Source organism: Stenella coeruleoalba, assembly GCF_951394435.1.
Source record: "Stenella coeruleoalba genome assembly, chromosome: 5".
NCBI classification, from domain to species: Eukaryota; Metazoa; Chordata; class Mammalia; order Artiodactyla; family Delphinidae; genus Stenella; species Stenella coeruleoalba.
Window position 1 is genome coordinate 97,468,095 of NC_137150.1, and position 27,078 is coordinate 97,495,172.

The following is a 27,078-nucleotide window of genomic DNA, read 5'->3' on the forward strand; positions in this document are numbered from 1 at the left end:
AAGTATGTATTTAGATTGAAGGAAAGTGATCCCAGATGGAAGTATGGAATAAAAGAAGGAATGATGAGTAAAGAAAGTGGTAAATATGTTGGTACATCTAAACAAACACTGACTAAAAGAACAATAATAGGTAATGATAATATCTTGTGGAATTAAAAAAAAGAACTAAAGTATATTTCAACAGTAATATAAAAATTGGGAGGGTATGCTTAAAGTGTTCTGAAGTCCTTAAAGTTTTTGGAGGATTAAAATTGTGATTAGCTTTAGACTTTGAGAATTTAACTTGTGAGGTAGAATGTATAGGCTAATTAATTCCTAACAGAATAGAAATAGTATATGACTTCCAAAGTAGAGAGGGTGAAAATGAATAAAAATAAAATCCAAAAGAAGCCAAGAAATGAGATAAAACAACAGCAAAAAAGGTGGTAAAAAACAGAACCATCAAATAAGATGACAAAAGTAAAACCAAATACATCAATAATCACTGTAACATAGACTAAATACATTAAAAGACAAAGATTGTCAGATTGGATTAAAACAGTTCTAACAATAATAATAATTCCCAACTGTATGCTGTTCATAAGTGACTCAAACATAAGAATATAGCAAAACTGAAAGTAAAAGTTTGGAAAAGAGACATCATCAAGCAACCACTAACCAAAAGAAAGGTTATACAACTATGTTAATATGAGACAAAAGGGACCTTAAGGTGGAAAGCGTCTATAAAGAGTCACTATATAATGTGAAAAGATTCCATTTTCTAGGAATAGTTTGAACTTACATGCACATAAAAATATGGTCTCTAATAACTATAGCAAGAATTGGCAGAAACACAAGGACAGACTAATCCACCACCACAGCGGAAGAGTCTAACACACCTCTTAAGTCATTAATAAATCAAGCAGGCAAAACTCAGCAAGGTTACAGAAGATTTTAACAACATAATAAGCAAGGTTTATTTGTAGTGAAGATGATGTTCTTAACTCCTACAGAATATACATTCTCTTTAAGCAGATAGGGAACTTGTACAAAAACTAAACACAGTGGGACCATAAAGCAAATCATAACAAACTTCGAAAGGCAGATAACAACTGACCATATTTTCTGACTATAACGTAATCAGTGACAAAAAGATCTCTCCCTCCTGCCCCAAATATATGCTTAAAAATTAAGAAGCAAAACTTTAAATAACTCATGAGCCAAAGAGAGGGATCAAAGCCCAATAAAACCACGGGGAAAAAAGAAACAAACTAAAGTCCTTAGCAAAGCTATTTTTTGTACTGAAATTTATGAAATCTCAGAACTGACCCAATGAAGACAATCACAGAATTTCTTTTCCCTGGAAGTTGAAAAGTGAAGATAAAAGTGTCTGTCTCAACAAAAAGCATTCTGAGAAGATTCTCTTCTCAACTTTACCTTCCACAATCAGTAAATAAAATTGCTGATAGCTAAGTACTTAAGAAGGTGAACCTAAAACATAAAGAACCTCCTCCAGTGTAAGTAATGGATCAAACAGGTACCTCTGCAAAGGACATTATCAAAACGAACAAACAAACCAATTCATTCGGCAAGTCATTCATTCATATTCAGAGTTTGTGTGTATGATATGAGCAGCCTTGGGAGATCTTTACCCAGCTACCAACTTTTTCTCTGAGGAGAAGCTTTGATAAATCATAATTACTTATCAAGTAAATGGCTCAAGAGAGCCATTCTTTTAATAAAGCTAAAAGAAATTCTCCTGCTTAAGTAAAACATTATACATCTATTTTATTTTGATTCTCAGAAAAGACCTTTAAAACTTTTCACTAGAGGCTACTCCACACCCTCACTTGTCCAAGAATTATACCTAAAAGAAGCATTAACATACGAATGTATAACGAGGCTGGAGTATTCCTAATTCTATTTTATGGATATTGCAGCTCAATATGCAACTGAAAAGAAACTTTCCAACAAAGCCACTTAAAACTGCTTTCAGTATGTTACTCAAATGCTCAAAAGCTGCCAATGGCATCCTACTGTCTACATTAAGTTAAAACCCCCACTGCTTGAATTTTAAGACCCATTTATAGTCTGGCCCCACCCTTTGCGACCACTCTCTCCTCCAGGGCTGCAATGTATACCACTTGTACAACTGTCTGCAGGGGCCCCATACTGCTCAACAAGAGCCAGTCAGTGACTACAGTCAATCCAGGGTCCCTTTGCTCTGCCATTCTCCTTCCTGGAATTACATACTCACCCTTCAAGGTCCAGATGAACCTTATCTCTGTTATGAAGACCACCCAGATATTTCTAAGTCTAACTGATACTTTTGTAAAAATTCTTACTTCACCAAACTCAGCATCCCAATTTCATATTAATTGGTTTTTGGCTTTTGTTTATTTGTTTCTTCTATCTACCCATCAAAATCTAGGCAGGGTCATGCTTTATACTCTCTACCCCCGTCACCATGAACTTAGCACAGTGATAAATACTCACAGAAGGTGCTCAACAAATATATGTTGAGTGCTTCTTAAAAGAACATGGCGGATGCAGACTAGGCCTAACTTCTTTATGCCTATAAGTCATCACAAGAGCGCCCCCCCCAACAGTATTCCCTTTGATATCCCACATCCTTCAATTTAGAAGGGAAAATGTAATATCTTTTTCATTCGCTCAATTCCATTCCAGTGAGCAAGTATCATGAACAAAGGTTAATTTTTTTCAAGATTTTTCATCATATTTTCTCACTGGCACTACCTAATTGGAGAACACAGGCCCTTTCATCCCATCAGGAGCATAAAAATTCTTCAATGTTGTACATGCGAAAGCCATGCATCAGCTGCCAACCCCCCTCCCATCCATCTTGCTACTAACACATTGGCATAAATGACTGATGATAATCCTCATTCACAAAAAGTGCTATTAGTTGTTGAAGGTCACAATGACTGGACAAAAAGAGAACACATATAGCCTTTGGGAAGTAGATTTCCATTCCTGATCTAAAAATTTGAATTTTATTATTGTTCATTTCCCCTTGTAGTTGTTAGTGAGCATACATAAAAGCCTGAATGTGTACTTGTGTAGCATGTAGTGTATGTGTGGTTATGAGCAAAAAGGAGGGAAGAAAGAGGAAGAGAGTTAGACATATGTTCCACAAGGTTTCAGCAAACAACAGCCATAGTTAGAGGATGGATGGATGGATGGAAAGAGTCTAATTTTAACCAAAAGTCAGTCAGCACCTATCAGAGGTGAGGCAACACCTCAGCCATTTTCATATTTTGAGTCTACTGATATACTAAAAAGAGGAAATGAAATGCCAATGTAAGTTCATGAACTCATGCTAATTTTATTTTTTTATTTTAAAAATCATTTATTTATTTTATCTTTGCATTGGGTTTTCGTTGCTGCACGTGGGCTTTCTCTAGTTGCGGTAAGCAGGGGCTACTCTTCATTGCGGTATGTGGGCTTCTCATTGAGGTAGCTTCTCTTGTTCTGGAGCATGGGCTCTAGGTGTGCAGGCTTTAGTAGTTGTGGTGCACAGGCTCAGTAGTTGTGGCTCGCAGGCTCTAGAGCACAGGCTCAGTGGTTGTGGCGCACGGGCTTAGTTGCTCCGTGGCATGTGGGATCTTCTTCCTGGACCAGGGATCGAACCCGTGTCCCCTGCGTTGGCAGGCGGATTCTTAACCACTGCACCACCAGGGAAGTCCCGTGCTAATTTTAAATACTTGCATTTAGCAAAGAACTTTGAATTTTTGTATTGAAAGATAAGGTAATGAAATATAATTGAGCTATTCATAGGTTTTGAAAATTAATTTATAGAATATTCTAAGTGGCACAGACTAGTAATGAGACAAATAAGCAATCTTATTATAAACTTATCATTTCTGTCAATCTTATCAGAGTATATCAGCACTTGGAGATAAATCTCAGAGTCCAAATTTGAGGTCACTCAGAGTCGACACCAGTGACGACTCTCCAGATTCTCAGTGTGAATAAGTGAGCTGGAACATGGACATTCTGGCATCACTAGGGCAAGAGCCATTCATGGTAACTGAAAATTGATTCTATGTGTTTCAGAACTAAACTGGATCAGTCTTCATTAGAACTGACTATATTTAAAAAGAAACCAGCTCTATTTTAAGTTATGTTTTGCCAAGAGTCAAGTGTTAGGAAGAAACTCTGCCCCTGCAGTTTTTACTCCTCAAGTCCTCAGGCTGTCAGAGCACTATCATGACAGGCTTTTCCCTACCTGCACGATTAAATACACCCCCATGGGGAAATTTCCCTAGCAAATAATATTTGTGATCAAGGAAATTACAGAAACTTGATTAAATGGAAGAAAGAATAGTTTCCACATCAAGACTTAATCAGTATCATGTTGATTTAAAAGTACAAGGCCAAAATCTATCACTGCAAATATCCTGCACACACTATCCTGCACACATACTTGCCTCCATGGATATGAAATAAATGGCACATAAAATGGACCAAAAGCTAACAGTCAATGAGTGGGAGTAGTGTGTACATGATCATCATCTCTTTTTCTTGCTGGATCCAAAGCACTTCTTTGAAGTCATTTCCTCATTCAGCAGGTTTGTGGAATGCCCACTATGTGCAGGGCATTGTGCTTGTCCTCAGATAGAATCTCACAGAGAGGGAAGGAGGTTTGAAAGATCAAGGTAGAGGGCTGGGCAGAATAATCACCACATATTAGGCTCTCAATAAATGACAGCAATTCTTTTCCCTTCCCTTCCCACTCCTTAAATCTTCTTTGAACCATGAAACTTAAGTCAGAGGGATTTTAAGAAGATATTTGATAGGATTCTTAAATCTTTGTCATAATCTGAAAAGATTAAAGAACATACAGATTCAGAAGTTGGCAATAAATGAAAACAGTTTAAAACACAGTATGGTAGGATTTTTAAGTGATCCTTTCAATATGATTTCTATTACTGTTACTGTTGTTTTGATGCTTATAGTGACGTAAATAATTAGAGAAGGAGAGAAGACAGAAGGAGGAAAGAGAAGAGGGAAGGGAGGGAGGAGAAGAGAAAAGAGAGAGAAGAAACTGTACAAAGCAGAAACACTTCAGAGTTCTGCAGCAGAAAAGGCATCACACACTGGCCTGAGCTCTGCCCCATCTGCGTGTCCCTGAACAGGCTACTGCACAGCCTGAGTTTCAGTTTCAGTTATTCAGTTATAAGATGAGGGAAGCTGACCAGGTGATCTCCAAGATCCATTCGCACTCTACTATCCCATGGTGCAAGCATAATGAAGTAGGTGGCAGATAGGAGAGATACAAAGTTCTATGACTCCAGGCTTAGTACTGTTTACCCCCAAGACCAAATTTTACTACAAGACACTGAGTGTGATTTCTACCAGAGGTTGCTGAAGTCAGTCTGCAATTCAAACCCTGGTGCCACTCTTCACTTCCTCTGTGATCTTTCACAGGTTACTTCACCTCTCTGTTCCTCAGTTATCTATCCCACTGGGTCATTATGTGGATCAAAGTTGGTATTATATGTAAAGCATACAGTTCATGGCATCCATTAAACAATAAATGTGTTATATATTATTGTTGTTATTATAACAAAGATATAATATAAACAAAACCAACAAAGGATAGAAGTGATTAACCCAGATTATCACGGGAGCAGTGCATGATGAAAATACTTAGGTGTGTGGTTGTTCATTAGGAGGCTGGTGATCAGTAAGCTCAATGACACAGTAGTTTGATGTGGTTGCCTAAAATGCTACGAAAAATTAAGGTTTACACACACACTCACACACACACATACATAGAGAGTCTATAAGTCTATAAAGGGGAAGTAACTATACTCGGAAGTAACTTGTTCATTCTGAGCACCAAACCATTAGACACGGGGTGTGAAAGGACTGAAATTATATCAAATAGGAACACCTGATGATTGAGGACAAACTGTCTTCAAATATTTAAAAAACTGTCATGTCAAAGCAATGTATTTGTTCAGTATGGCTCCACAGAAAGATCAGGAATGTCAGTGGAAGTCAGAGGAAGCCAATTTTTAGTTCGGAATGGAATGGACTTGTTGAGGAAGTAACAAATCGCTGGAGCTCTTCAGCTCTGACTAATGACAACTTGACTGTGTATGTACCAACTCCCAGAAGAACGGTGAAATTCTCACTGGAGAGATATTTCAATTTAAGGGTGAACACAAGACTTTTGACCTCCCTCCCGAACTTGAACCTGTATTTTATGATGTAAATTGGATGCCTAGTGGCATAAATTATAAAAAGATTTCTCATATACAGAATAACCAATTGGCAAGCATGCAAGACAATGTTGTTAAGTGACAGAATTAATATTAAAAGCTCAGATCTCTCCATTAAATTTTTGACCAGAGTTGTCAACCCATTACCAACCTTGGTGGCTTGAGTTGATTACCAGATCTTTAATTTAAAAGAAATGCAACAGGGCTTCCCTGGTGTTGCAGTGGTTAAGAATCCGCCTGCCAATGCAGGGGACATGGGTTTGAGCCCTGGTCCGGGAAGATCCCACATGCCACGGAGCAACTAAGCCTGTGCACCACAACTACTGAGCCTGTGCTCTAGAGCCTGCAAGCCACAACTACTGAGCCCATGTGCCACAACTACTGAAGCCCGCACACCTAGAGCCCGTACTCTGCAACAAGAGAAGCCACCTTAATGAGAGGCCTGCGCACCGCAACAAAGAGCAGCCCCAGCTCACTGCAACTAAAATGAAAGCCCGCGCATAGCAACTAAGACCCAACGCAGCCAAAAAAAAAAAAAAAAAAAAAAGATAAATAAATTTTTAAAAATAAATAAAAGAAATGCAACAAAAATATTGCATTTTTAATCCATAAAGTGGATAACTTGCTCATTAATGTTCCAAATTAGTTCCGTGGTTAGTATAAACCTAGGTACATTACACTAATATTAATTAGGATTTCAGACACATTCTTTTTGACAGTTCTAATCACATTGCTTAATTAGCCATTTTTGATTTTTCAAGTTTCCCAGCAGAGACATGCAGACCCATAAAACATAGTGGCTGGATCAGCAATGTACTGTTTGACCTTGGGGCAAGTCCTTTTAACCTCTCCAAGATCCAACTATGTCATCTACTTAAAAAGGGAGAACAAAGAGTGGTAATAAGGAGCGTAGATGTTTTTTAAGGCCTTTTACACTATAAAATGTGATTTTATAAAATGATTATCCTTCGTAATAAAACTCAAAGCACATTTCTTATTTCTTAATTTGTTCGTCATTTTTCCCAGTGGAGACATCTTTAGCCATAATGTAGGGAAGTGAAGCATTTAGTCTATAAAACCATCACTGACTGCTCTGTGAGATAGTTTTATTCTGTCTTTCTGGGGTTTTGAAAAAGTTGCCTGACTGAGGGAAAGGATTTTACAACTAGAAGCCACCTTCATATCAAGTAATAATCAACTATAAATAATGGACAAAGCAGAATCAGGGACAGGAGGGAAGAGCATAAAATGTCTCTTTCATAAAAATAACCTTAGAATGAACCATTTTACTCTCACTTTTTTTTTTTTTTACTTCCTAAATGCTTTATTTCCTTAGGCCTTCTAGATCCATTTCAATGAGTTTATATGATTAACAGTTTATCCTCATGCATTGTTATATTTGAGTTTCCAATGATAAAAGAAAACATAAAGTCAACTCACCCATCTGTTTCACCCTTAGTTGGCCAACTATTCCAATAACATCCTAAACTGTCCCAATGACTTCCAACTAAAAAAACCTGTTCAATTGTACTTTATTTATTTTATTTTTGGCTGCGTTGGGTCTTTGTCACTGCGCGCAGGCTTTCTCTAGTGGAGGTGAGCGGGGTCTACTCTTCGTTGTGGTGCGCGGGCTTCTCATTGCTGTGGCTTCTCTTGTTGCAGAGCACGGGCTCTAGGCACATGGGCTTCAGCAGTTGTGGCTCGCGGGCTCTAGAGCGCAGGCTCAGTAGTTGTGGCACATGGGCTTAGTTGCTCTGCAGCTTGTGGGATCTTCTCAGACCAGGGATCAAACCCGTGTCGACTGCATTGGCAGGTGGATTCTTAACCACTGCGCCACCACGGAAGTCCCCAATTGTACTTTGAACCCATAGGTCTTCCTCCTTTATATTTAGCCTGAAATCAAGCTCCACAACTATACAGAAAAAGCTGTCAGAGTAGTTTCTTTTAAAACGCATTACTTAAAAAAGACATGGAATACCAACTAGTTTACAAGGTCCCTTTAAAAAAAATGGACTGAACAAAGTATTAAGAACAATCTGTACTTGCAAGGGACAAAGAAGATGACCTAATAGGTCTCTTCCATCTAATTTCTGTGATTCAAGGATTTTTTTTTACTCTTGCAGCAATACTTGTGAGTTCAACAATTTCACAAAACTATTATTAGTTACCAAGGAAACACAAAATGTTTGCAGGAATAAATAAGCAAATGGACTGGACCTAAATAGCAGGCTTTTCCTGCTTCTCATTTAATAATCTTATGGTGATGTCATATTATCAATCCTTCATTCTCCCCAAGTCATTCTGCTCACCTACTGGCATGCTCACTAGAGTCCTATAGTCAACTCATAGCATCCCACGTAAACCAAGAATAGGAGGTCTCTGATCAACAGAAAAGTCTCCATTAAATATGGACTTCCTTGTTTCATTTGTTAAAGAAAAACCATGGTGATGTCAGTGGTTGGCTTTATGACCACCATTTCTAGGGAAAATATGCAAATATATGCTTTTAAATGACCCGATAGCTACAGAAAAGCCAGGAACATTAATATAAAAAGGTAAAAAGAAACAATACACAATTATGGCCCAAAGTATGAAAACAATTATGCTTTACAAATGCTTAGAAAAAGACCAAAAGGAAACATAGTACATGGAATTGTTAATAGTTGGCAGTATTCATGTGGTAGAACTAGTTGTAAAATGTCTTTTTGACTTTTCTGCATTTTCCAAATTATGACATGGGCACTGAACTATTTTTAAGTTAATTTTTAAAGCCACAAAATAGCATTCATTTTAATGTTAATAAAGGGCTTCCCATTCCCTAACATTACCACTGACACTGTTGCTATCAGCCCAAGTTAACTCTCAAGGGGATTGGTACCTTTATAAAATCAAAGTCTGCTAAAGTAAGAATAGGAATAGTTGAGGAGCCTCTGGAAACGTCAAGGACTATGGAGGCCTGGGACAGGAGATCTGGGCTGCAGGTAAGAGTGAGACAGTCTGTATGTAAATTCAAATTCACTACAGCCCATTAACTGCTGGTTAAGCTCTCGGTGCGTAGTGTAAGTGCTGTGCTGCCTGGGGATGTGGTATATTTCATGAAGGCATTTATGTGTACAGAGCGAGGCAGATATCACTTGGGGAACAGAAAGAAGAGTGAAAGGAAGAGGTAGGTTAGAAAACTGATTGTCCCTGGCATGGAGAGAAGCTGCTTTCACCCTCAGACTTTCCTTTTGGTTCTATGTTCCACAGTTGCCCACCTGTGGTGCTCAGTCTCTTTAGCCTTCCTCCAAAATTGTGTAGAAGCAGAGAAGTGATCAGTTCCACATCTACAGCAGGCTTGCCCAATGCTCAGAGGCAAAGCCGTTTTTCAAGAAGTCTGTGCATGAGATGTTAGAATGTTCTGTCAGGAGGAATATCTTAGCACCAAAGGCTCACACTCTGGCCAATCCAACTACTGGCTGATGCAATGAAGGACCACAGCATTCTGCCTCTCCCCATGCCATACTGGATCTATATCCCCTCTCTGTTCAGCTTCTCATAACAGCACCACGCTCATAATAAGAATTGCTGTTTTTCTTTGCATGTTATAGTGTTTCCACATATACTCTTTTAGAGGCAAAGGAGCAAACATGTCACATGCCAAGTGAGTGTTACCATCCCAAAGCTTGCAGCAGAGCTTCCAGAGAGCAGTGCACACTGCCACTTACCTGATGAAAGAACCAATAGTAAAAATTGTGGGCGGCTCTAGAAAAGGTTCAGCTAATTATGAATACTGCTTCTCTGGCACTTATTCAGATGACCAAAAGACTTTACCAGTCACAAGAAGAAACAAAGGCAGGGAGACAGGACAAGAAAGAAAATAAGAGCAGTCACTTCACAAAGAGAAACTGGCTCTGACATGCTTAGTAACACATTAACGTTATTTTAAAACAGTTAAATAATTGTGGACACTACTACTAACATTGGTTGCTGTGGCCATTGTAATAACCTCCTGGCAATAGCTTAAACCATGGGAAACTGCTGATATTCAACTGTTTTGGGCTATCTAACAAAAGAGACCTCATACCATTCAATCAAATGGATACATCCTAGTTTCCAGCCTTGTCACCTACAAACCCTTCTTCTGCATTAGAAAGCAATTAGCTTGGTAGAAAAATTCCTTTGTGCCATTTCCAAATGATAACTTAAAACTATTGCTGATTTAGATCATAAATTCAGCTTACTAGTTGTAGAAAGGACTTTTATTTGCAGGTATACTTATTTGCAGGTATACTTATATTCTCATTATAAAATGAGAAGAGTCATATAGCAACTGGATAGTAAAATTTTCAGTAAAAAGGGAAGTAAAACTTTTTCAGCCAAGACTGAGGCACAATGGTCATAACTCTATTCTTTTCATAATAAATATATGTCAGAAGCTAAGAGAACAAAAATTGCATTGCAAAGAGAATGTTGATAGGAAAAGGAAAGCAGATAAAAATCTACTCATGTGGCCAGTGGAGCACAATGCCAATGGCTGGCTGGAGTGTTCAATACAAGACCCAGGGTGCCCTTGTGTCAGTTAGATAAAGATTCCGCTTCTTCAAGACCTTTGACTTTCATCTGTTGGAAAATTTTTATAATATTCTATCTTTATTAGAACATGTTGCCAACATCCTCAAGAAAACGATCTTAGTAAATATACAAATCCACAATGTCTCCAATGTAAACAACACTCCCTAGGGTTATTCAGCACACAGTCAGGGTGGCTCTGGTGTGTGGCCTACGAAGAGTGTGAGTTTTAGTTCTCCTAGTTCAACATCAGTCTGAAAAATAAAGACACAAACTTCTCAGTTAAATCAGAATATTTCTTTACTAGCAACACCTCTGAGAGATTCTGAGCAAATCCTTAACAGAAGACAAGACTAAGGCTGTATATATAATAACACTGGTTCAATTTTTTGCTTTCATTACTTTACCAGCAGTATGACCTTGGTCAAGCAATTTTACCCTTCCAAATGTGTTTCATCATCTGAAAAGTATGGATAAAACCACCTCAAAATGTGTTATGCAGATTAAATGATGGGAGTGCATGTAGAGCATTAAGCACAGTGACTGGTATGAACTAAAAGCTCAACAAATGAGAGTTATTATTGATTCCTGAAGAGAGTGGCCACATACCATGACCTCAGCTGGAACGCTGAGTCATAGCTGTTTCAGAGGCCAGTGCTTCAGCGAGTTAAGAGCACAGGCAAGGAACTCTGGAAGTAGGAGTACTAATCTTCTTTTCTCTTGCTTCGAGAACCCTAGACAAGTCTTTTAGCCATTTAACTTCTCTAGTCTTCAGTTACTTCACCTAAAGAAAAGGAGGAAATAATACTGACATATTTTACAGGGAAACTGGGAAGTCAAAAGCATGAACATAAATGCAAAGCATGAGTACAAAAGTATAAGAAAGAAATAAACGGTAGTGTCAAATGTTAGGAAGCCTCTGTATCCATCAGAGGGGAAAGGAGGCAGAACAAGTTACAAAAATGCTAGCTTTGGGTAGAGGTGCTTTATGTTACCAGTTTGGAGCTGAGATTCAGGTGTTTATGCTTCATACAACTTTCATAACAGTCATTTTATCTCACTTGTAATAAATCAAAGCTAGTATAAAAATCTCAAAGGATATTTAATCAGTACAAGGCAAGCATAGGAGACTAAAAATATTTAAATACACTTCATAAGTGTATTTAACAAACCAACATCTAAAATGTTAATACGAAACTGCAAATCAAATATTAAAACTTAAGTTCAGCTGAAGAGTATAATCATTCACTTCTCTTAAAACAGTATATACAAAAAGCAGGGGTTAGTTTAATACACATCTCAGTAGACAGGTAGAGTGATCTGAAAGAACTGTTAAAGTGAGCCCACAGTTTATTAAAGATGATACATGTTTATTTTTGTGCCCTGCATCTTTTCGCCATGTCATTTTTGCTAACTATAAATTCTCTGCAACCAGTCTTTCTCTACTCCACACTAAAGAAAAGAAACAGGCAGACTATTTTCATTATTTCTGTTTGACAAAACATATGGAAACAATAATTCTACAGACATGTACATTATAATAGGAAGCAATCCTATTTTAATGTAATTTTAAAAATTAAATAGACTCAAGTTATTTAAACTACTCAGTTTATTTGAAACTCACAAATGAGGCAGCCACGTCTCTAATTTACTTAGCAGATTCATATAGTTGGCTAGGACTTTAGAGATTACTTCTCTTATTGCTGTGCAAAGCAATTAGGAGGCTAATTCTCATTTACAAAAAAAAGTATTTATACAAGTAAATCTGCCCCCTAGTAAAGGGTAACAGGCTTAATTCAGTCATATTTCGTCAGTTTCTTTTTTCTTCTCAGGTCTTTTTTATTTTGTTTTATTTTGTGTGCTGGTAGAAAAGAACAGATGAATTAAAACTGATTCTAAAGTTCTATTTTTATACTTTGTCTTGAAAGTACTGCACAAAACATTAAATTTCTTTAATAAATATTTTCCCTGCCATATAAACTGATTAGTTTTAACTACTTTCGTTAAAACACAGGCATGCAGAAATGAGGAACAAGGAGGTTCTCTCAGGAAAAACACTGAAAAAATAAGATTTCATCTGGCCTTCCCATCACCACTTGAAGAATTGTTTGGTAGTTACATCATCAGGAAATAAAATACTATCCTCTGAGGACCCCTACTCTTTACAAAGAGGAAAGAGAAGGTTTGAAGTCTAAATCACTCCCGGAGATGTCTCCAAAAAAAAAAAGAGACTGAGACTTCTGGCTTCCCTCTGCCGCCTTCTTCCCCAGCAATCAAAAAACAAATGTAACAAAAACGTATTTACTAAAGTATAAATAAGAATAACATGATGTGTATTTAAGAATCCCAAGCAATAACAGAAGCTTTAGAGCCCCAGAGGGAGAAAAGTTACAAGCGGATCAACCCTGACCCCCAATGACTCGATTAGCCCGGCAGGAGGGCGCCAGCGTCCCCGGCCCGCCGCCCATTCCCCTCCGCGGGGAGCCGGGACCGACTGTGCGTTCACACGGTCCGAGCGTCGGCGGAGCCGGGGCGCGATGCAGCGCCGCCGCCGCGGATCTGGCTGTCAGCGGCGCCCCCGCCGCCCGCGCCGCACACGCGGAGCTCCTTATAAGGCAGCGCAGTGACGTAACGCCCATAGGCCGGGCGCGCTCGGCGCCCCGCTCGCATTGTTCGGGCGACTCCTGGAGCGCGCACAGCCCGCTCGCAGCGCCGCGAGACTGCGGCCCCCGCCCGGCCCCCGCCCGGCCCCAGCGCAGGCGACTCAGGTAAGCCCGGGAGAGCCGCTCAGCTCCAGCAAGGGGATTGCTGTCTGAGAGCTAGGCAGTCTGTAGGTGGCTTTTAAAGTTATCAGCATCACGAACTGGACAGGTTTCGAAAAGCGCGTCCAATGAACTCTAGGTTCAAAACCTTTCCCAACTCACACAAAACCTGAAAAGTTTTCTCCGATAGAGAAAACAGATTTGGGATTTAATTTGAAATGTAGAGAGGTGAGGGATGACTATATATTACAGACGCCTTCCAAGTAAGCTATACATGGTATCCTGCCTGTATTGAGAAATCTTTGGGGAAAGGGTGGGGAGAGTATATTGTACTACAACAACTCTATCTCCTGATCTTACCTCTCCTAGGGCTCAAACTCCTTTAAGTCTTATAAGAGCACAGTGCGAAACACTACCACAAGGTAGTGGATTTGTCCCCCCCCCCCCCCCCCGCAATGCCCTCCCTCTTTTGTAAATCTTCATATAAAAAACTAGAAAACCCCTGTTAGGAATACATCTTGTAATTAGGATGAATCTAACTTAAAAAGTAAAGCACTTCTTAAGCTTCAAAAAATCCTACAATCGCTATTCTGTCTTAAAAGCAAATGTTAATTAGTACAAGAAAGTAACTCACAGTTTTGAGTTCTAACTTTTTAATTCAACTCCAGTCAGTGGGTAAATGACAAACTGCAATGCAAATTAAAGATAAACCTAGTTCCTCTATAGTAACATGTTGGACAATAGCTTATTATGTAGAAATACTAATTTAAAAGGTAAAGCCTATAGAAGAATTTTGTTAATCAGTGGAGTTTTGATCCATAATTCGTTACATCTAAACCCTGGATAGACTATTGCTATAAACGAACCCTTATAGTATGATAATTGAACCATTGGCAGATGCCGAAAATCTACGTATTTTACTTTACTTTTCAGAATAAAAATCAGCAGAGGAATTAAAAACAAAATATGCTATGTCAAATTTAAAACCATGGAATAGGAGATGAAAAAATGATTTATCACTCAAACTTTATTTGGTCTGAACATATGTTGTAAAACAAACTTAAGAAAAAAAATGTGTGAAAGAATTATTTCCCTTTTAAAATAGTCCCTATGTTTTACTTATCATTTGAAACATAGTTTTTTACCTGCTCAAAATTCGGGATATATCTGTATTTCTAGTAATTCTTGTGGTTGAGTTTTTTAAAGTATATGACATTAGTGCCTGCCATTTTTGCTTCACAGGAGTTTTATTTGCTAATTTTGTTTGAAGCAATGCAAGGCTTTGGTTTTAGTATTCTAAAAGAAAAATTATATGTTACTTGGCCTGAAGATAGGCTTTATAAACTGCAGGTTAGTACCGAGAAGTAGCATTTCCTCAAAACTATTATTTCAAATATAGGGAAGCCTACCATAATGAGAAGAGGGGGCAACACCCAGGTTACTGTGGAGAAGTACAGAATATGCAATAGAAAAGTTGTTTATTTGATATAGGCTGTAATTGGAAACTGAAAAAATTCCTATCTAAGGAAAAAGGTATTCCAGTCTTTTGAATCTAATAGAGGAGGAGGGAAATAGAAACCATCAATTATTGTTTCAGCTATACCCAAAGTACCATCTGTACCATAAACTATAGCTCAACTGTTGAAAATCATAACCTCTATCAAAGCCCTAACAGCTGTTTCCCAGAGTCTGCATTTTATTTTTGTAAAACAGGCAAGCATCAATTTTAAAACAAAATTTTAAGTGACACACTTCAACAGTCCACACTTTTTTCCATTTATTAACTTTAAAGTGTAGTTCAAAGAACAATCACCCATTAAAACCCCTTTTAAAATTGAAAGTTAAAAAAGATTTATCGTGGATACATTACCTCACAGTGGCCTCTCTTAGTGAGCATTTCTTAGTGCTTGGGATAACTTACATGATGGAAAAAATGTTTTGGATTGAATGAATGTGAATTTTTACATCTCCAGATAAAGCACATATTAATTTTATAATTAATAAATTCATTTACCTTTCTATGATGATTAACCTTACCCATTAAGCCCTAGTATTTTTGTGATATTTTCCTAATGTTGTGATGGAGTCTATAGTAACAATCAATATGAAAATACAAGTAAGCTTAGAGCTTCTCAATTTTCAAGTCCACTTGCAATTCCCATTAATCTGCCTTCTCAAAATGCTATGAACTTTGCTTTAGGGTTCTCTGCTACCTCTTCCCCTCCAAAAAAGTGCCTTTGACAATAAATGGATTTTGAGGTAAAGAAAGTGAAAATGGGGGAGAAGAGCAAAATTCCATTAATTGTTCTTAGGTCATGTTCTGTTTATATCTAGTGCTTCAGGGCAAAGTGAATGCTTTTACAAGGTGAATAGAGAAAAAAAAAATACAGCCTCCTATTAAAGGGAAAAAGGAAGTGGGGCAGGAAGAGAACTGTTTATAAAAGACTGGATATTGTAAAGTAATAATCAAAGGATGTAAAGCAATATTGGTCTCAACCTGCTTCAAGAACTGAGATCTGTTACCCACACAGCCAGTCATTATCTTTGAAAAATCTAACACACCTTATCCTCTTGGGCATATCATTAATTTTAAATGATTTTTAGAGTTTAGTTAATTTGCATTTGACTGTGAATTTAGCTTCAATATAAACTGATTTAGTTTCTGTAAATTATGTTTAAATAAGGATTTAAAGATGAAGAGACTCTGCATATTCAGCAAGCATCACAAACTTTCAAAGAAGTATTTCTATGGCTGCCTTTGCCATCACTAGGGCCACCAACTCAATCACTTATGTTTAATGTGTGCTGCAAAGAATCTTAGAAATTCCTCTGGCCAGTTTCTACTTCGAGTGTGAGGTAGACTAATTCCTAGCAGATCATCACCAACACAGTTCTAAAACCTCCTATATTCCTCTTCTTAAAAACAGAGTTGAGATTTTCTCTCCCTGGCCTTCTTCTGCATTAACATTACCTCCGACTGGGAAAGCTGGGCAAGTAAAAATGGGAAGGCTCTCCAAGGAAAGTTGCTTGGTTCTTTTTCAGATATGGGAGAAGGACTCCCTTTTCATGCTTGTTCCATGAGATTCTAATTTAGCAGATTAGATAGGACAGCAGCAGTTTTCATTCTGAGCCCAAGAACAGAGGGTAAAACATTAGCAGCATTTTTTTCTCCAGTCTGACCATCCTCACATTCCTATGCCCTACTGGTTCCAAAATAAGATTAACTCTTAAAGATACAATTATACTTTTTTAATGACTAGCTTTGGAAATGATACATTTGTGTGTGGGGGGATGGGTGATGAGGTATGTGCAAGAGTAAGTAGGTAAGTGTAGCTATCATTGGGACAGGTAGAAGTGCAAACACCTTGTTTCTGTTTATGGTAACTACTGATTCTAGCCTAGAGCACAGTCATTATCAGTAAGAGTGTATATTTTGTCAGAATAGCAAACACTCAGTCCCACAGGTGTGAGTTTGAGAAGTGCCTTGGTAAGTTCTTTATGGACAGTGGGATGCCCCAGGCCCCAGAGAGTGTACACGCACACTGACACAGACCTGACAGGAAATGTCCACAGAACTTTATAGCTGGAAGAGGCCTTGGAGGCCATCTGATCCAAATGCATCACCCTGCAGAAGAAACTGATGTCTACAGTGTGACTTACCTCAGAGACACAGAGCTACTCAGAGGCAGAGCCAGGGCCCCCTGCATTCTTGGGCTATAGCCTTTGGTTTCTCCTTAAATTAATGGTAGGAAGAGATGAGAACAGAAGCCCCAGAAGAAGCCTTGGTACTATAGGTGTTAATTTGGATATAAAACCCATTAAAAAAAAAAAGAAAGTAGAAAGGTTCAAAGTTCTTGTTAATAAGTACAAGCAGTAAGAAGACAAAGGGAAAGGAGGGAGGTGAAAATCAATACAGTTCAACCAGGCTACAATGGAAGGGAGGTGATAAAGGGAGGACAAAGAAAACAAATAATAAATGTACTTAAAGGTCCTCTGGACGGCAAAGCTCACTCTCTGCCTAAAAGCTGAGAGGTGCCCTGCAAAGAGTGTATGCTCTACAGTTATAGTTAAAGCCATTTACGTCTGATCCACTAACTTGACAAGTGACCTCTTCGTAGCGTCTTCCAACTACAAGCATTCTGCATTCCCTAGACCTCCCCAGCTAGTAGGTTCCCTTTCAAAACTCAGTGAATCAGTGCCTTTAAAACAACCCTCCCTGGGCTTCCCTGGTGGCGCAGTGGTTGGGAATCCGCCTGCCGATGCAGGGGACACGGGTTCGTGCCCCGGTCCGGGAGGATCCCACATGCCACAGAGCGGCTGGGCCCGTGAGCCATGGCCGCTGAGCCTGCGTGTCCGGAGCCTGTGCTCCGCAACGGGAGAGGCCACAACAGTGAGAGGCCCATGTAAAAAACAAAAAAAAAACCCAAAAAACAAAAAAAACCCTCCCAAAAACTTTACAGGAAGTCACTGTGGGCTATAAGCTCCTGGAGATACTTACCTGCTTTACTTTGCTTCATACCATGCATTGCTACATGACATTAAATTATACATTAACGGCTTGTTTATCGTCTGTCTACTGGACTGTAAACTCCTTGAAGGTCAGTTTTGCTACCAACTTTATCCCTAGCACCTGGAAAAACACCTAGCTATAGTTAGTAGGTATGTCACCAGGCCAAGAAGGGTATTGGATAAATATATGAATAAATTATACCCTGGAAGCTTCTTATTTGGTAAGAAAAGAGTATTTCTGGAAACAGTGGGTTAGGAAGGGCCCCTTCTTCTAGATTTTGTTCAGGAGCTCAAAACAAGTCTCTGCCACTATTTGAAGTAACTACATAGAATTGACATATAAAACACAAAAACCAGAAAACGAATTAGGCTCAGATGAAGTCGAGGCAGTGAAATCTGCTTTTACTATACAGTATGTGTTGTGTAGGCAGATTTCAAGTCAGATGCTTCTCTGTCTACCCACCTCCATCTACCTCACTTTAATGTCCTCCCAAAATAATGAGAATAAAGATGGTGAATGAGTACCAGGTGAATTGCCCTGGGGCAAGAAATGGATGGGAAGCAAAATATGAAAGAACAGAGTGCAGTGTTTTTGTCCTTAATGAAGGGTATTCTTCTGTTTTTCCCTTATTTCTGTGCCTCAGCTGAACGCCTGGGAATTGCACTCATGGGGTCCAAACAGTTTGTCCTTGCAATAACTAGAAGTTAGCAGATTGCCCTTTCCCAAGTATGTATGTATGTGTGTATATATATTTTTTTTTTTTAATTTTTTTTTTTTGCGGTATGCCGGCCTCTCACTGCTGTGGCCTCTCCCATTGCGGAGCACAGGCTCTGGACGCGCAGGCTCAGCGGCCATGGCTCACGGGCCCAGCCGTTCCGCGGCATGTGGGATCTTCCCAGACCGGGGCACGAACCCGTGTCCCCTGCGTCGGCAGGCGGACTCTCAACCACTGCACCACCAGGGAAGCCCCCAAGTATATATTTTGATTCCAAAGTTTCTGTGGGTAGTCAATTCATCTGCCAGGTTTTACAGAAAAGGAATAATTTTTCTATAGTTTCAAAGTTAGGTAACGCCAGTGTCAACCTGTGAAACCAGCCTAGGGCTTGTAACTCCTCATCAGCACCAAACATTTACTGAGTGTCTACCAGACACTGTGCTATAAGTACAAGGCAGGACAACAAGCCCAGCAACTAAGTTCTCCACACACCACACCATGTCACTAACATAGCTACACCTATGTTAGTCATCAACACCTTGTTGATGACAAGGGCTAAGATCATCAGCAGCTCTTGCACAGTGGTTCCAATCATTGATCACTGTCCTGTTCGGGCTCTTTTTTAATGAACTGATAAAGCAATATACATAATACAGGTCAGCTGTACATAAAAATAAAGATAAACAATGTGGGACTGTTTTTAAAAAAATATATAACACATGGGCTTCCTTGGTGGTGCAGTGGTTGAGAGTCCGCCTGCCGATGCAGGGGGACACGGGTTCGTGCCCCGGTCCAGGAAGATCCCACATGCCGCGGAGCGGCTGCGCCCGTGAGCCATGGCCGCCGAGCCTGCGCGTCCGGAGCCTGTTGCTCCACAACGGGAGAGGCCACAACAGTGAGAGGCCCACGTACCGCAAAAAAAAAAAAATACAACACAAATGTAGTCAGTCTCCAAGCTTGTTTACTACTGACACTAAATTGATATGGACAAATAGTGTTACCTCAATGCTAAGACTAAAGAGTAAGAATAATGGTTCGTAAATCAAGTTCTACTCTTCTTGGCTCTGCCATCCATTCTCTGCGTAAGCCTCCTATAGCCTTGGCTTCCATTAACCTAAAAAATGGGAACAATGTCATCCACTGTAAGTATCTCTCAACACTGGGTAAGGATAGAATAGTGCACAGTAACCCCTGAGGGAACTCTGATCACGTAGAGTCAAAGACTATATAAAAATATAAGTTACTGATCCTATCATTAGAGAGACAAGTCAGCTAAAGAAAATGGGAAGAATGTGAGGAAAAAGTCCACTCTTAAGCCAGAGGCAAAATTCACATAACTATAGCCCTTGAGCCTGTGAGAAAATCCAAATCATCCTACCAAGAGCAGCCGCAAAGATGAGCTCAGAAAAAAAAAAAAAAAAAAAAAAAAAGATGAGCTCAGACCTTCAAGATGGGCGACTCTGACAGGAGTAAATCTGCCAGATTTATCATATCTCATGGCCCACCAGTCTTGGAACAAAAGTTTAAAGGTGAACTAAATTTTCTCTCTCTTTTTAAAATTCTCTTTTAAGTGAATCAAAACAAAAACAAATCTCTGAGCAGAAATTATAAGAGGAATGTAAAATATTCATCGCATTTGGTCTGACAAGACTTAAGTGACTGCTGCTGTTACATTTGAAGAAAAGGATGGAGCTGCTTAGCCTAAGAGCTTGGGGAGAGCATGAGAAAGTTCCTTCTTGCTGAAGACAAATGGCCTGCAGTGAGATGCTGTGTAAGTCCCTTAGCCTTGGCTTGTCAGTTAATTGGGAATGGCAGAGGAGGTGAATCACTCTGTGGAGTTCTGTATAAAGTAATCCTTTGCTGCAAATGAGAAGATTATCTATTCTTTAAAAATAATTCATTTTTTATCAAGAGAGTTAAACACTCTTTTTATTAAAAGAAACACATTATGTTTGAGGTTCAGTATTATCCTTCAGGCTTTCATACAACTGCCTATATGGGGCAGACTGAGGTCTTTTAGATAAAGATGAGAACAACTTTGTTAAATGACTGGGGTTCTACTCATCTCCCCTAACATTACGCCTCACGAGAGTCTTCTTACAGTCTCATAAAATTCACTGGGCTGAACAAAGATGCAAAGAATCACAGGCAAAGTTAAGATTCTCTGGCTAGTTTACCCCCATCTGGACTTATTTAAATTTGTCTCCAAGTGAATTCACTTCACTGAGTGGTTCTCCCTCCTCCAAAGTGACAAGAACAGGAGGAACAAAACTCTACTTCTCCTTCTTCAGCTCTCATAATAATTAGAGTAAATTCTGAGAACTGTAGGCATCATTCAGACTAAGAGGGAGTTATATTCCCCTAAGAAATGGGTCTTCTCACCTCTCAAATCATTTGGTCATCAAGTATGTACCAATTTCAGACCCATGTGGAGGATACAGAGGTATCAGATTCTTTAAGGAGCTTATAGTTAGTTCAAGAGCAAAACTAATATAACAAATTAGAAAGTGGTATAAAACAATACAGAGTATTTGTGTCACAAAACTGTAAGGGCTGTGGGAACTCAGAAAGGGGAACCAGCCAGGGTTAGACAAGTTAGGGAACATTCATGGAAAAGATGGAAAGTGAAATGTAAATGTAGCATTCCAAAAAATGATGGCAGATTTATCCCTTGGAAGTCTACTGTGAAAAGGGAATATGAGGTAAAAAGAGAAAGAAGGCTTGATCCAGCATCAGAACACCCAAAGTCTGATTTTAAACTCCATTATTTGGCCTTTAGAACAACCTGGACTTCCATAGTTATTTCAATCCTTAAAGTGAAGATTAAAAGTGATGATAAAGCAGTTGGCACAATGCCAGACCCACAGCAGACACTCAGTAAATGGTATCTATTGTTCTTCTAGATATTAAGCCAGTCTGCCCATAAGAATGATGCTCCATCATCATCTGGTGCTATTGGGTTCCTCCAGGCTGAGGCACAAGGGGCTGTCTCAGGGCCAAAGAGGAGGTGCTTTGTAGGATGCAGTCCCAAAGAACTCATGTTTAAGCTTATTGGAGAGTTAAGAACTCAGGATTAAGCTTACTGGAGAAAATCCATGTCTCTAGTACTTAACTTCAGCCACTCTGAAAAGTGAGGTTATCCTTTATCCTGATTTCCCTGCTTGAAAGGAATCCCTCCTATGAGAAACCCACATGAGCTTTCCTAAAGAAGTCTTAGTCACCTGAAATAAAAAACAAGTTACTGAGTAAAGGACCAAGGAGAGCAAAAGGCTTAAAAGCTGGCCTGGAATCTCCTGTTTTACCTGGAAAGTCCTACCATGCTGGAGAGGCACACGTATAAAACAAATAGGTGAGACAAATCTTACAACATGGGCTAAATAGCTTATATTAGATCCTACCCACAGACAATGAAGATTTCCTTTCAGAAACTACTAGTCAAATACTAATTCCTAGGTGTTCACTTTTCAGTTTAATTATACTTTCAATTTAGCATAACATTTTAAGTGTCAGACACTAAAAAGATTTACTTCTGTACTTTTACAGCACACTTATAATCTTGAACTATAACAAATGCTTGACATATAAAGAACCAAAAATAAATCTGAATCCCCTGAAATTCCAATTAAGGTTCCTGTATAGTTATGAACCACTGAGACTTGACGAGTCATAAAATCTCTTCTGATAGAATGGAATATACATTTTTGACATGTGAATTTGTACATAGTGCTATTTAGGAAAGAAGGGAGGGAAAGGACTTTAAAGGTTGGTAGTGGTTTTTATCCTCTGGAACTGAGATTTGAGGATCATTAAAGGCTTTGTAAACCTTAGAGACAAAATTGTATTGCTTTCCCCATGTTGCAGCTGAGGTAACAGGTAGATGAGGCAAGGTCATAGAGTTAAGTCAGTGGCAGATTTTGGTCCAACATTCCCTGTCCATTGAATACATGGCTCTTTTGAAAGTGGCTTTTCTGTTGCTTGAGAATTGGGGTTTTGCTTTTTTTCTTTGTTTTTAGCTGTGAATGAGTAAACTTTAAAAGTGAGGGAGACTGAAGTCAGTGCTTTTTTCAACAATGCTTTTTTCAACGACTGCAAACGTGAAATAGTTTGCCCTCTCTCAAAATTCAAATCTTAAAATTAATTAAAATTCAAAAGTAATATATGGTCAGGGCAAAAATGGATGGGTATTCATATAGCACATACACAAGGTATACTATATAGTCTTTTCATCAATTTTTTTCCAAACAGAATTTCTCATACCGATAAACATAACTAAATGGGTAAAACTTTTGTGCAGGGACAAAATCAGCTGCAGACAGGCCCAGGGCCAAGGGAAGTAAAGTATCAAGTCACTGCTCTCACCACTAGCAGGCCTGTTGCAAACCACTGTAACATCTTAAGATGGAATTGCCCCTAACTACACAAGCTAAATATTCTCTAGAACACATTCATCTTAGAAGAACCCAACTTAGAGAAAATAGGATCAAACTCTGTGTTCATGCTTTCTATCTTCTCAATGCTCAGAAGTGGCAGAAAAGGAAAATGTAACCCAAATGCTCTGAACTGTTCGTTAGGGAAAATTAAACAAGGTTAGATGACCAAAATAACTTTAATTTTTAAAATGTATGCAAGAGGACATGCAAAGACCACAAGAAAAATGGTCAGTTACATTCCAACAGATTTTAGAATAAAACTTTCCCACCTACCTGTAATTAAGTTTTACATATGGCCCAAACTCTAGTTCTCTAAAACATCATTTAGGAGACAGAAACCAGTCACCCTCAGGAACTAGGAAAAGTGAGTAAAGGTAGATGGAGGATGTTCACTGTGGTTCAGGATCTCACTGTTTGCTCAGCAGGCAGTCAGGCCAAACATCAACCTTCATCTTCCAACTGCCTTGACCTCCAAATACTGTTTAATGGGATTAAATGTTCTACTTCCTTTGCCCTCCTTATTTACTGATTTACTATAGCTAAAATGGAAGGGGAAAAAGAAGGAAGTTCTCTAGGAATCAAAATGTTTCACATTTTATGCTCTTTGGACTCCTATCTAGCCTGTTTCTCATGGCAAATTGTGTGATTTCAGTAGTCACAATAAAACATAAGCCTCTGTTGTTGTGGTTTCTAAGTTTCTGAAGTCTACATTTCCCACTAACAAGTTAGGAAACGTTTGGTTTCCCAAGCATACCACGTTAGCCGCTGCCTCTGTGCAGGCAGCCAGACTACAGGGAGGTGAAAACCAGTGAACTCATCTACTCTGGCACATGACTGCTCCCTGTTTTGGCCTTTTATGTTAAATCTACAAACTGAACACCAGTGAATTAAAGTATGAAAGCCAAATAAAAGAGTTAAGCCTTTTTTAAAAAAAGACTTACAGGAACTAGGGGCTTAAAAAAATTTTTCTTTCCTTTTGGCTCAGAGTAAGATTTGGAAAAGGATATATTCTTTGTAACTTTTTTAAAAAGAGAGAATAAAAGAAAGAAAAACAACCTACCAAAGAATAAGTGTTAAGAGAAAGGAATTATACTAATCCTCCAAAATATCTATTTGCAATATCTGAATGAAAATAACCTGTGATCTGGGAAGAGAAAAAAAAGGATGAAAGGAGATTAAAAACAAAATTGTGTAGCTACATCAGAATGCTTTTCTAAAGAATCTATTTCTGTTTTCCTCAATCCACTAAGATACAAAAGGAACATCTAAATATAAATGGATTTTGCAATAAGAGAAATACATACAGGGCTTCCCTGGTGGCGCAGTGGTTGGAGTCCGCCTGCCAATGCAAGGGACACGGGTTCGAGCCCTGGTCCGGGAAGATCCCACATGCTATGAAGCAACTAAGCCCGCCAAAAAAAAAAGAGAAATACATACAAATATTCTTAACAAGATAAAACACATACAATACACACTTTTAAGGGTATATAGCATTATGCCCTTGAAGTCTGTCTGAGAAAAGGCTGCCTGCTAAAAATACTTTCCGAGAACTTTAAGTTCCTTGAAATGTTCTATGGAAATTGTATTTATGACAAACCCACCTCCTCTAGGGAACATTAGATGTTATTACTGGCAAAGTCACAATTTTCTAAACCATCCAGAAATAATCATGAATTTATGCCAAATGACTAAACTTGTTTTATTATTACAATGATTAAGAGAATATTTGCTAAGATCTCATGTTCAAGCTCAAAGTAGCCATGAACCTACAGAAAATACAGTGTCAAAACAGCGGATTGCAAGGGGTAGTGATTTTCTGTGCCTTTCACAGGCAGAATATTACAACACACAAATTCACTGGAGACGATGGTATACGAGATATATGAGATAGGAGGTGTGGATGTATGTCACGGTGGTGAGAAACTGCTTTTCTGTAAAATGAGAATAATAATACAGTAAGTCCCCTACATACGAACAAGTTCTTTTCTGAGAGCTTGTTCATAAATCCAGTTGGTTCGTAAGTCCAACAAAGTTAGCCTAGGTAGCCAACTAACACAATCGGCTATATAGTACTATACTGTAATAGACTGTAATACTTTTCACACAAATAATATGTACATAAAAAACACAAAAAATAAAGAAAACATTTTAAGTCTTACAGTACAGTACCTTGAAAAGTACAGTAGTACAGCACAACAGCTGGCATATAGGGGCTGGCATCGAGTGAACAGGCAAGAAGAGTTACTGACCGGAGGAGGGAGAGGAGGTGGGAGATGGTAGAGCTGAAGGATCGTCAGCAATAGGAGACCGAGGGCAAGCTGCAATTTCACTCACGCCAGACACTGATGGAATGCACATTCATGTCTTTGAAAGTTTGCAACTTGAAGGTTCGTATGTCGGGGACTTGCTGTACTTGCTTCTTATGACTGTTTCCGGGACTAGCGTGGTACATGGCATATAATAATTCCTCAATAAATGATAACTGTTATTCAGTGACTATAGAGGAAAGGAACTATTGAATACTTACAGTCATCCTTCAGTATCCGAGGGGGATTGGTTTCAGGACTCCCACAGATACCAAAATCCACAGATGCTCAAGTCTCCCATATAAAATGATATAGTACAGTCAGCCCTCCCTATCTATGGGTTCTGCATCTGAAGATACAGAGGGTGACTGTACTATGTGTCTTTTGCTTACAGTCACACACTTATACCCTAACATGGTACCTAGTTCAAAAGTAGAATAGGTATTTGTTCAAATATTTAACAAATACTTATCGACTACCCAGCAAATACTGGGCACTGTTCTTGAGCTATAAATCTAGCACTGAATAAAACAGACCACTGCTTGACCCATCACTGAATAAAACACACACACACACACACACACACACACACACACACACACACACACACAACACACCCACCCCTACCTCCCTACTCACATGAAGTTTACATTCTAGTAGGAGAGACAGCCAATGATCAAGTAAGTAAAATATAGTATGCCAGGTGTTACTACATGAACTAGGGGAGAGAGTCCAGCGGCTCCCTGGGAAGGCAGCCAGTACAAAAGCCACAGGCTCTGCTGTGCTCAAGGAGCAACAGGGAAACTGGTATGACTGGAGCAGACTGAACAAAGGTGGGGGCGGTCAGGGAGTCAATGGGATAGGGACCTAGAGTGCAGGAATGAATGAACAGATTAACACTAAAAGCATGAGATGGAAGAAAGAGGAAACTCTTCTGAGGTCAGTACTCTGCCTGGGCTTTCTAGCATGTAGACTGGTTAAGCTAAAAGAACACATGCTTTGTAGACAGTGAGTTTTTATTCTGGTTTGGTTATTTGTGCTATTTGGTAGTTATTTAACCTCTCTAAATTTTAGTGTTTTGGTCCTTACCCTCATCTGTAAAATAGGAATAATACTTACCTCATAAGGTTGTTTTAAGGATTAAGTAAGATCAAGTGGCACAGAGTAGACCCTCAGTATGCTTGTTTCTTTTTTGCTATAAACTAAATCCCACACTGATAGCAACTGGGAATTGGAGTCTGTGTTCTAGTACCAGGGCTACCATAACAATGGTATTATTTTGTCTTCCTGGGCTTCAGTTTTTTAACTAAGAAAATGCACATGCTACACACAGACATTATAAAAACAGATATACATCAGTTAAGGTGTTGTTATAAAATTATAACCAAATAACATTACTATTACAATTTATCTTAATATTAAAAATTCAAAACAGCAAAAGTATGACTCCCTGTTTCTCTATGTTACTTCATCTCAAAAATCGTGTAAATTTTAATTTTTTAAGCATGAAGTTGTAAAGATTTATTTAGCAGCCATGTTGACTTTTATTCCCTTTTTCTGTCCCCGCTTAAGAA

At 38.8% G+C, this 27,078-nt stretch overlaps 2 protein-coding genes across 5 annotated transcripts in view; one reads left to right on the plus strand and one right to left on the minus strand.

Annotated features, from left to right (window-relative positions):
• CMSS1 (cms1 ribosomal small subunit homolog) overlaps positions 1-27,078 on the minus strand; it is a 379,245-nt gene that overhangs the window by 308,592 nt on the left and 43,575 nt on the right. The gene's annotated exons all lie outside the window — the stretch shown is intronic.
• LOC307186588 (filamin A-interacting protein 1-like) overlaps positions 568-27,078 on the plus strand; it is a 67,473-nt gene continuing 40,962 nt past the window's right edge. For both annotated transcript variants that reach the window (XM_079921884.1, XM_079921883.1), the window contains exon 1: positions 568-13,549. In XM_079921884.1, the coding sequence (XP_079778010.1) occupies positions 13,197-13,549 (353 nt within the window). In that variant the 5' untranslated portion in view covers positions 568-13,196. The remainder of the gene's footprint in view (positions 13,550-27,078) is intronic.